Here is a 12,653-nt window from a genome sequence, read left to right as displayed (position 1 = left end):
TTTCCTACTAGCTTGTACCCGCGGCTTCATCTGCAATGGTGTAACCATAAATATTATACATGTTAAGAAATAAACAGAGTATTACAATCATAGCAATAATATTATCCGTAGGGGCTTCGACAACGATACCAAAATTAGATATTATGTTCATTGCGTTACGCACAGTTTAAAAATGATGTTATGATTAAAGATTCTACATGGATTAAATTACAACTAAAACTAAATGAAAACCACATATTTAATCACCACTAAAAATCCATAGTCATAATGCTCTACTACTGTACCTAAATAATAGGAAAAAATACATTTTCAAGCAATCGCACAAATTATTCGTTAAATTAAACACGTGAGTCTAAACATAACTGTAAAAAATCCTACTTTGACAGTTCTCATTGCGTATCCCAGCTTTTTGTTGCTGCTTGGTTCAAATTAGCTATTGTCATAAATGTAAAAAAAAATAATGCTGCACCCTGTTGGCAATCCTTATAACTTTTTAATGCTATTTCATATCATAGATTCAACTTGTTTAGTTTAAACAGCTGACTATATTATTTAATTCCTTTTAAATGTGTACACTCATAAATCATGGGAACTACAGAGCCACTGGGGCTGAGTCCAAAATGATTTTTTAGTAAAGAATATGCCTATATATTAATCGGGAATGTAAGCTATCATCATTTGAGTCAAAACTGTCCAACAGTTAATGCGTGATTGAACTTCAAACAAACCAAAAACAAACACACAAACTTTCACATTTATAATATTAGTATGATTAGTATAACCATAGACAAAAATAATTAAATATAGACCGTCAGCTGTGCTGCGGTTACCATAGGTTCTGGCGCACACCGCTTGGAGCACCACGGTAGTTACGGCGTACGCGCTACGTAAACTACAACGGTGTGCGCCGGAACCTATGGTAACCATGGCAACCGCAGCACGGCTGACAGTCTATATTTCATTCTTTTTGTCTATGGTATAACTATTTGCCACTATAGGAATAGCCATTGGTAGACTACATTAGGTCTCCTAATTATTAAACAAATTCCTAGAAAAATACTAACTAATCTATTACAACTTGGAGAAAGTAGTTGATTTATCTATTATATTATTAAAGTGATACGATCAAATTTTATGTAACCGGATAAGGCCATTTACCAAATAAAAATATAGGCATATGGCATATCAAAATGAAGCTTAGAGTGTGTAGATTTGCCGAAAAGTATTGATATGGACAAACTTCCTAAGGGCTCTGCCCCACGGGCTGATTTCCAAAGGGCTAACGCCTTGCATGTTTTGGAAGTTATTATTCGATTAATTTAGTGAACAACAGCTGGCCAATGCAATTGACAATATAGTTTGTTTGTTTACTTTTTTGTTAACTTATTTTATTATTTACTTTTATGTTCTTAAAAGAAGTGCGGCAAATGGACAGTGAAGCTATTTCTAGCTGTTCGATACAACTGAGTGATTAAAGGTGTTCGATACACGATGAATATGAGATTAACAAACCATGTATGTTGTTCGTTCCAAGATGTCGTCACCGATCTTTAACAGGTCGCAATTTCATTGAAAAGTATTAAAGTAAAGTATTAAAGACGTCGTGGAAGAGAGCTGCGTGTTCAGGTACAAGCTCGGCCAACCTTAGGACATAAGGTATGAAGGTTCCACTGCTTTTAACATCCTTTAAGACGACAATTTCTCGAGCTTGGGCCCTTTAAATGAAATATAAAGTCAAAGTTGATTAAATGGTGGCTTCTGTTCACCCGTGAATTAGCGGGTAGAACCTCTTGTCTTTATTATATTTATACTTTATTTAGGAATACAACGAATTAAAGATTATTGTAATCGAATGAGCCACATCATATGCGTAAATTAGTAAAACTTTGCAATTCATGAATTTGAGAGAGCGGATGTGAAAGCACTAAAGGGGATTTTAGGGGACTTTTGGTACAATGTACATCTTTGTGTGTACTACACAGTGGTATATAGATTTGTTTGTCGCTGATTTGTTCCATTTCAAAACCTTTATGGACTGGGCTTGGGCTGTTACTTCTTATGTTGTTTTCGTTTTATAAGGTTATAACATTTCAGGTAAAGACAGTTAGTTCTTATGTTATGTTGTTTTCGTTTTATATGGTTACTAGCTGTACCCGCGGGCTTTGCCCCGTTTAACTTCACAAGTGAGCTGGTTCGCATAACTCAATCACGTCCTGGTTGAAGTATGTTTGCTACGCTAACTCACCTTTAGGTTGGAGCTCGTTCGCTCCGCTCACTTGCCTTCAGGTTAGCTCGTTCGCTACGCTAACTTGCTTCCATGTTGAAGTTCGTTCGCTACGCTCACTCACCTTTTGGTTGCAAATTGGCTGTAGTCTTAAATTTAAAAACATAATAGTGCTGCACCCTGTTGGTAATCCTTGTAACTTTAATGCTATTGGACATCATAGAAAAGAACCAACTTGTTTAATTGAAACAGCTGTTAATAAACTCCTTTTAAATATGAAAAATCATAAAGTTAACATGGGAAACTCCAGAGCCACTGGGGCGGAGCCCGAAAGCCCGATCAGAATAAAAACTACTTAGTTTTCCTATTTAATGCCCAAAGAATCGGTGTACCGAATTTCAGCCTCCTAACTCCTAGGTAAATGGGAAGTGGTAGAATTAGTGATGTGTGAGTGGGTGAGTCAGTCAGTCAGTGAGGGCTTTGCCTTTTATATATTTAGATAACAGATAACATTGTCCAAGCGATTTGAATTATAAGCCAATCATCGGTCTCAAGTAAGTAGGAGACACAACTCTCGGCTTCTCAAAGAATCAATTAAGAAGAGGAAGTATGACAAGTACAGTTTCTATCTCCAGTTGAGGTAGTGTTGTAAGAGAAACTAACAAATCACTGCGAGTGTCAACCGATGAAAATGTATTATTCTCAAATACCACAGCTTTAGATTGAAAATATGACCACTATAAATGTATAGCTTACTACATATTACCTAAAACCAATTTTGTATCTATTTTTTATTTATTCTTTAGCATTAAAAATCGCTCAGTAATATATCAACTATAGTGGATTAAGTATTATCGATTGACAATGCATCTAGCGGAGACTAGGTGAACTATCACGAGCCTCGACGGTAGCGACATCTAGCGGTGATTGATTTAACTAGTCTCCTAGCTGTAAAAATAGTTTTACATCCACTATTTGTATTTAATTTAGAAACGAAATTCAACTGTACCACTTACCTCGACCATTGACTATTGGATACAGAAGATCGATATAAGTCTGTTTTTATTAACTCAGGTGGTGAACACTTATTTAGGCTTCCTGGGAAGATATAAAATTGGTGTCGATGCACCTATGAATTATGAAATGATTGTACGTGGTCCTTTTTGGTTTTATAGTTTTAAGAAATAAGCTTCCTAATAAGTATAATAACTTTTGTAAATAGCAATATTGGAAGTCAAATTGTTTAAGACGGGTTTTATATCTTAATAACCTTTTCGTGAAGCATTTTAATTTTGCCTCGTACAAAACGTTTTCTCTGGGCACATCAACATGAAAAAGTAAATCGGGTTCAGGTCTGGGGCTTATCATTCCACCTATGGTAATTGATTCTTCCATATATAGATAACATTTAATTATGTCTGTGTGTGTGTTACTCAATCACGTTACAACTACCATACCGACTGGACTTAAATTTTGCAGAAATATAGCTACTATAATGAGAAACAGTTAAGGATTATTCCCCCTTCAATGTTGAACTCGGGCTCTGCCCGTGTCGTAACACTTCGGCCCAAGTAACACTTCGGCCCAGTAACATTTCGGCCCGAAACCCTCAGATGTGGCCTACGGTTCAACTCTCTACCTGCCCACTAGTAACACTTCGTCCCAACAAAATATTTGACAGGTTAGGTTAGGTGGGAGGGCTGGAACTGCACTCACGGTCAGTCCCTGGTCCTAATCCAACTACGGAACTGCACTCACGGTCACTTTGAGCCTTTCTGGAGGTACTGGAACTGCACTCACGGTCAGTTTTTAATTAGCCTATATCACATTGTGCAACACCATGATTGAATTGATTAAAAGTTATTAAATTAGTTGAAATATATTGAAAAGTTTTGATTAAATTAATCTAAACGTAAAAAAATAAACTTACTACTGACATTGTACAAAATACACATATATATGTGCACAGAAAATTCTAGCATAGTATTTACGATAACATGATAGGCTATATTCTTATTATAACGAAGCTTCTTTTGTAAAGGTTAGGATAGGTTAGGTCAGGTTAGGTTAGGTTAGGTTAGGTTATTAATTGTTGTATTTATTGGGACAGACACTAAAACGTGTATTAAATAAAGTATTGGATAAAGTAAGACAGAGGACGGAATAAACAGATGACTAAGGGGCTAGCGAAGCGTTCAGCCGTAAAAGACCGATTTTTGACCGTGAGTGCAGTTCCATATGGCTTAGGCGGGCTACCCTTCCAACCCTTGTAAATTCCTTTGACCGTGAGTGCAGTTCGTTGTCAGCCGGTTAGGTTAGGTTAGGTTAGGTAAGATTCCACCGATTCTCCGTCATGTGAGGTCAGAGGATGCAAGGGGTGACGGTTGGGCGACATTCCACCAGAGGGTGGTTGCAAAGTATACAGGTCATGTACCTCTCACTACCTGAACTGCGTTCCTCAACCCTTGTAAATTTTTCGTCGGGCCGAAATGTTACTCCATTAGCTTATTTAATGATCTGTAAAAGCGAGTGGGACGAAGTGTTACTGTTTTTCTAAGAAATTTGAGTTTGGCCGAAATGTTACTGGGCCGAAGTGTTACTACATCGGCTCTGCCCCGTGGGCTTTCACATTTGTGAGGTGATGTTTTTAAAAATAAATATCACTTCGTCTCCATAGCAACAATCAGAAATACTTATAATGTTTACTATAATTCCTTTAAATAATAGAGGGAATAGAATTATCATTGATCTTACATAATCTTTGTATGGAATATAGGATCATTCTTTAATTAGTTCCTCAATTTTGCTGATTTTAGTCCATTTATAAATCTATATTCTCGTCTGTTAACATTTAGTAGAAAATTAACAAGATGTAAAGCTAAGGTATATAGTAAATTCATAATGATGTACAGTTTAACACATGATCAATGTTTTGTATAAGCTTCTTACATTAAGCAGTAATAAGAATTTTAGACATGTCCATTGATTTTAAATACATCAAAATATTTATCATCCTATATTGTAACTAAAGCTTGGTTTGATGTTACATGTTAACTAACGCTTCACAGCGTTGATGTGTTTGCTGAATATTTCCCTCGTATTTTAAGACAAATGTTACAACGTGTTTAAACTTTGTGTTAAGCGGGAGAATAAAAGCAACGGTTTACAAATGTTCTATTTTGAGTTACTAAATATAAAATACTCCCGGTGCAGGAAACCTGCAGAATCAGTGAATTTCCAACTTAATCGTTGGATTTTCACCAAATTATTTCCTCAATTGTCACATTTATTTCATTTAAAAATATGTGAGTACTCAGGTTTGCTGCTACAACATAAGTAATAAAGTTTGTTATAAAAATATACCCGTAAACATGCAAAACTACAGTTTTATTTATTATCCATAAAATAAAATAAATTAAAATGGGAATTTCAAACTTCTAGTCTTAGCCTTATTCCCTATAGGGAATGTGGATTGTTGTTAATATGTGTTTTAATATATTCTAAACGATACATATGAATCAATGAGATTTGGTAACAGAACGGTACCTAAAACTATACTTTTTGAAGGAACTGTCAGTTTCTGTCGTATCATGGGGACGTCCCGCTAGGAATCAAATGGAAGTCTTAAATAGATCAACAAGTTGATATGTACATAGAATGAAAGGTCTTTATTAGCAGAATACAATGATACAATGCTGCAGATTTGAACTCAAACGGACAACCGAGTCAAAAATGATAGCCGGTTAAGACATAGACGTGGCAAACAGGTATTTGTATTATAAGCCAATCATCGGTCTCAGGTAAGAGACACAACTCTCGGCTTTTAAAACAATAATATAGATTTTTATTCTATTCCACATATTATTTTAATCGTACGTTAAAAGATATTTGAGGGTAGTCTTGTAAGAGATATTAAAAAATCACTGCGAGTGTCAACCAGTAAAAATGTATTGTTATCAAATACCACGGCTTTAGATTGAAAAATATACTATTTAAAATGTATAGCTTACTACGTATTGTCTTAAACCAATTTTGTTTCAATTTTTGACACAGTGTAAACAATAAAAAAAAATTAGTATTATATAAATTATCGTTGATTGAGTATTTTCGGTTTAGGAGACATCTAGCGGAGACTAAGTCAACTATCACGAGCCTCGACGGTAGCGATACAAGCGGTGATTGACTGAACTACTCTCAACACTCATTAAGCCCGCTGCAGCAAATTTTCAAACCGTGTGAATTTTCATTTACCTGGATGAATTTTCACTAAAATACTACCTTTAAATGACAAATTTATTTCCTAATAGCCACTTGTGCCCGTGCTTTGCAAAGGGGTCATTATGCGGAGGAGACAATGTTGGTTCGTTGAAAATACTGAAAATAGTTTTGACAGTTTTAAATTAAAACAACTAATTAAACATGTTTGTTTGGATTTTAATTTACATAAAAATATCACTATTAAATATTTATTTCACTGCTAAACCAATGTTTGCTAACAATTTTCTCAGTACTTCAGGAATTACGTTTTGGTAGAAGAGAGCCAAGTAATATAATCGGTATTTGATTGGAACTACTTTCCACAATATCAAGCAATCTTCAGTGTAATCTTTGCTACATAATAACCAATGTTTTTCCCTTCGTACTGTATATTGTAATTTGCAAGTATACTGTGGACTGTTTGTTATAAACACACGTCTTTTGTTGTAATAACAGGGTAAAATGGTGATGGCTTTCAATAAAGGCTAATACAGGGATATGTAAGCAAGCCTGCATACTTATTCAAACACTACCAGATCATAAGAGCTGATGATGTTTTTTCTAATACGTTTACATAAAGTTATAAGAAAACCAACTGTGCCATTGCCAAACTTGGTTGAAGGGTATTATTATAAAGTGAAAGGATACAGAACAGGTAGTATTTTTGGCAAAAACATTATGTAAGTTATACATATACGAGTGAGTAATTCTGTAGTGAAGTCTCAACTTCTGCGGGCTCATAGTATAAGACCTGAAAATAAATAATTATATTGTAATTATAAATTATTAAAAACATACCTAACATGTGTGTCGCGCGAAGCCGACGGGCTACAGCTAGTGCATACATACAAGCAAACATTGCTTACATAATAGTATATGATATTTATTGCAACTGGTCACATTTAATTGCAAACTAGTGAACCCGAACTTGATTATTGATGGAGTTCTGTAATAATTAATTGTAATCCATTAATTTAAAACATGTTTGCTCCGATGTGGCCACCGGTGCCGCAAAAATGAAATTTCAGCCAAAAAAGTAAATTTGTGTACACATTACTAGTATTACTACATACTTAAACAAATGAAAGTATGTTAATATGAATAATTGGATAAAATTAATTATTTATCAACTGTACACTACTTGTACAGTTTCAGTAATAAAATAAGATAAACATTAGTCTCATGTTGGAAACAAGTAATCTGAATTTGGTTCGTGTACCACCCGTAGACACGTTTCGTGTGGCTTCTACAAACACGAATACTTAATAGAAACACTCACAAAGACTCCGAAATGCAGTTTTTTATGCTTACAATCACCATAGTAACGATGTACACTTGTGGCGCAAGCCGAGGTTTTCAAAAACTTAATACAACGTCAAAATAACTATCGGAGTGAACGTGGTAATACTGTAATTTGAAATTTTAAATACGACTATTACGATTTCGACAGCTTTAGCTCAAACGAGGAACCAAGGACACTCGTCACTCACCTGTTACGCAGAGTTAGTTAGTTAGTTAAACAAAATTAACATTACAATTTAGCTATTTAAAATGAGGAAATATCTTAAGTGTGAATTTTGTATAGGCCTATTTTGTTTATTTGACACATAACACTAAGCATGGGATATGTTTGTGGGCACTGGTATCTATGAATATATCTGGGGTATCTATGTGTGTGTGCTCAAGTTCAAAAACTTTTATTTCAGTACAAGATTTAACTAGCAGAACACAATAACTTAAATGTGAAATACAAGAATTTTAACTGGGAGAAAAAAAATGTGCCTGCTAATTGCAATTTCATTTCATTAATAATTAATCATTTAATTTATTATTATTAATACTATAGGCCTAGTTAATACAATAATTAATCACTGTATTACTACTACTAGTATTAATATAATTCTTAGCCTACTTACACTCTAACGACTAGCCTACTAGAGACACTTAAACGAGACGTTTTCAGTTTGACTATTAATACTTTTAACTTGGAGAATAAAAATGTGCCTGCTAATTGCAATTTCATTTCATTAATAATTAATAATTTAATTTATTATGATTAATACTATAGGCCTAGTCAATACAATAATTAATCACTGTTTGTTTATTACTAGTATTAATCTATTTCTTAGCCTACTTAGTCTAACGACTAGCCTACTAGAGACACTTAAACGAGACGTTTTCAGTTTGACTATTAATACTTCAGTATCCAATGGTCAATGGTTTGACACTGTCATAATCATAATAATATGCCGCTGTTTCCAGACAGACGACAACAGAAGCGTTTGGCACGGTGGCGCGCGGTGGTGGGTGGTGTTACGATCGGGTCGGGAGAGCTTCGTGGGATAATCAGTGACTAAGGAAATAAAAGTGTGTTTCCCTTATCTACGGTATTATAAGCCAATCATTGGTCTCAGGTAAGAGACACAACTCTCGGCTTTTCAAAGAATCAAAAGTTAACCAGTATCATCTTAAGTGATTAAAGATACGAATACTAGTTGATGGTAGTCATGTAAAAGAAACTACAAAATCCCTGCGAGTGTCAACCAATAAAAATGTATCATTGTCGAACACCACAGCTTTAGATTGGAAATAAGATCATTTTAAATGTATAGTTTACTGTATTTTTTCCAAAGCCAATTTTGTTTCTGATTTTTAAACAGTTTTAAAATGAGAAAGATTTCAGTAATATATCACCCTACGGTGGATTAAGTATTATCGGCATGAGAGACATCTAGCGGAGACTAGATGAACTGTCACGAGGCTCGACGGTAGCAAAGCTAGCGGTGATTGACTGAACTAGTCTCAAAACTCCTTGTACACCCCTTGTAACAAATATTATACGAATTTCATGGATTTTTACCAAAATAGTGTCACGTTTATTTTCTACCCGTGGCTTCGCTTGCGATGGTATGAACTTAAATGAGAAATAACATCTTACATCTTCAGAAATAAACAGAGTATTACAATCGTGCGTATTGGAGTCGACAACGATCACAAAAATATGATATTTTATTCGTTGCGTCACGCACAGTAAACAAATCATGTTATGATTAAAGATTCTACAGCGATTAAATTACAATTAAAACTAAATTAAACCCATTTGTTTGATAGAGTAAAAAATCTTACAACATAAAAAATCTTAAAACTGAAAATGGCGCGACTCTAGCTTCTCCAAGTATAGTCCTTTCATAGCTGTATCGGCTCTTTTAATCCAGATAAAGAAACCTTTTACCAGAAAAACACATTCATGCCAGCGAATCTTTCCATTTTAATGCTCTGCAGTGTATACACTACACTCTCTGTCCATTTGATATATTTTTTATAATTTGTATTGTCTATTTTATTGTTTCGTAGTATTCTATTGCATAATTTTCAAAAACAAATAAGTATCGAAATATCTTTGTTGAATGATTGTCACCAATTGGTAAATTAAAACACAAACATAACACTGTGAACAATTCTACTTCGACTGTTCTCATTGTGTATCACAGCTTTTTGTAGCTGCTAGTTAACATTAGCTGTTGTCATAAATGCAAAAAAATAGTGCTGCACCCTGTTGGTAACCTTTATAACATTCTAATGCAATTGAATATCATAGAACCAACTTGTTTAGTTGATACAACTGACAAAATGCTTTTATTCCTTTTAAATGTGAAAAGGCATAAGGTTAACGTGGGAAATTCCTACTGGGTCAGAGCCCGAAAGGATTTTTGGCAGCGTCACCAAGGCTCGGACTAAGTATGTTAAGAAATTTGCTCAGTTCCATAATTTATCATTACATTTTGTAGAAAGTATTGGATTTATCGCAAAACCCTATAGGCACTTTATTGTAGACAATGTATTAAGGAATACAACGAATTAAAGATTATTGTAATCGAATAAGCCATATCGGATATATGAGTAACTAGTAGACGATTATTTTTTAAGTAAATAGTATATTAGTAATTAGTACACGAGTAATTTAGTAAAACCTTGTAGTTCCCGACTTTGAGGGGGGTTGAGGGATAAACATCGAGGAGATTTTAGGGGACTTTTGGTACAATGTACATCTTTATGAGTACTATATACTACACAGTCGTATATAAATTTGCTTGTCACTAATTTGTTCCGACTCAAAACCTTTATTGACTGGGCTATTAATTCTTATGTTGTTTGATATTTGCATATATCATCGCAGGTGAAGGAAATCGTGGTTACAAGATTAACCCTTGCCGACAGACCGTCACCGCCCACCACCACTCACCACTGCTCGAGCGAACACCATTACCGCAACGATACGTTAAACAGCCGCAGGTCTCGGAGGTGTAGTGGATAGCGTACCGGGCTGATAGTACCATTGTCTAAGGGGTTGCCACTATAAGACTAGCCATTGGCCATTGGTAGACTACATTAGGTCTCCTAATTATTAAAAAATTCCTAGTAAAATACTAACTAATCTATTACATTTTGGAGAAAGTATTGGATTTATCCTTTCTTATATTTATACTTTATTTAGGAATACAACGAATTAAAGATTATTGTAATCGAATGAGCCACATCGGTTATATGCGTAACTTAGTAAAACTTTGCAATTCATGAATTTGAGGGAGCGGATGTGAAAGCACTAAAGGGGACTTTTGGTACATCTTTGTACATCTTTGTACATCTTTGTACATCTTTGTATATCATGTACATCTTTGTGTGTACTACACAGTGGTATATAGATTTGCCTGTCGCTGATTTGTTCCATTACAAAACCTTTTTGGACTGGGCTTGGGCTATTACTTCTTGTGTTGTTATAGTTTTATATGGTTATAACATTGCGGGTAAAGTATGTTATGTTGTTTTCGTTTTATATGGTTACTAGCTGTACCCGCGGGCTTTGCCCCGTTTAACTTCACAAGTGAGCTCGTTCGCATAACTCAATCACGTCCTGGTTGAAGTATGTTTGCTACGCTAAATCACCTTTAGGTTGGAGCTCGTTCGCTCCGCTCACTTGCCTTCAGGTTAGCTCGTTCGCTACGCTAACTTGCTTCCAGGTTGAAGTTCGTTCGCTACGCTCACTCACCTTTTGGTTGCAAATTGGCTGTAGTCATAAATTTAAAAAAATAATAGTGCTGCACCCTGTTGGTAATCCTTGTAACTTTAATGCTATTGGACATCATAGAACAGAACCAACTTGTTTAATTGAAACAGCTGTTAAGAAACTCCTTTTAAATATGACAAATCATAAGGTTAACTAGGGAAACTCCAGAGCCACTGGGGCGGAGCCCGAAAGCCCGATCAGAATAAAAACTACTTAGTTTTCCTATTTAATGCCCAAAGAATCGGTGTACCGAATTTCAGCCTCCTAGGTAAATGGGAAGTGGTAGAATTAGTGATGTGTGAGTGAGTGAGTCAGTCAGTGAGGGCTTTGCCTTTTATATATTTAGAATGACAGATAACATTGACCAAGCGATTTGAATTATAAGCCAATCATCGGTCTCAAGTAAGTAGGAGACACAACTCTCGGCTTCTCAAAGAATCAAATAAAGATGAGGAAGTATGACAAGAATTAACAAGTACAGTTTCTATCTCCAGTTGAGCTAGTGTTGTAAGAGAAACTAACAAATCACTGCGAGTGTCAACCGATGAAAATGTATTATTCTCAAATACCACAGCTTTAGATTGAAAATAAGACCACTATAAATGTATAGCTTACTACATATTACCTAAAACCAATTTTGTATCTATTTTTGATTTATTCTTTAACATTTAAAATCGCTCATTAATATATGAGCTATAGTGGATTAATTATTATCGATTGACAATGCATCTAGCGGAGACTACGTGAACTATCACGAGCCTCGACGGTAGCGGCATCTAGCGGTGATTGATTTAACTAGTCTCCTCGCCGTAAAAATAGTTTTACCTCCACTATTATTGTATTTAATTTAGAAACTAAATTCAACTGCACCACTTACCTCGACCATTGACTATTGGATACAGAATATCGATATAAGTATGTTTTTATTAACTCAGGTGGTGGACACTTATTTAGGCTTCCTGGGAAGATATAAAATTGGTGTCGATGCACCTATGAATTATGAAAAGATTGTACGTAGTCCTTTTTGGTTTTATGATTTTAAGATACGCTTCCTAATAAGTGTACTAACTTTTGTAAATATAAATATTGGAAGTCGAATTGTTTAAG

The 12,653-nt window shown here is 34.9% G+C and overlaps 1 protein-coding gene across 1 annotated transcript in view; it reads right to left on the bottom strand.

The window, feature by feature from the left end:
- Positions 1-10,818, bottom strand: part of LOC129003421 (uncharacterized) — a 71,990-nt gene extending 61,172 nt beyond the window's left edge. Inside the window, exon 1 of the mRNA XM_054431712.1 lies at positions 10,725-10,818. Within this exon, the coding sequence (XP_054287687.1) occupies positions 10,725-10,818 (94 nt within the window). The remainder of the gene's footprint in view (positions 1-10,724) is intronic.
- Between the last annotated feature and the right edge of the window lie 1,835 nt (positions 10,819-12,653).

This window comes from Macrosteles quadrilineatus, unplaced genomic scaffold (genome assembly GCF_028750875.1).
Source record: "Macrosteles quadrilineatus isolate MER2022 unplaced genomic scaffold, UCM_ALF_1.0 Scaffold_9__3_contigs__length_116548681, whole genome shotgun sequence".
Lineage (NCBI taxonomy): Eukaryota > Metazoa > Arthropoda > Insecta > Hemiptera > Cicadellidae > Macrosteles > Macrosteles quadrilineatus.
Note: the sequence above shows the minus strand (reverse complement) of the source record. Positions and strands in the feature narration are given on the sequence as shown.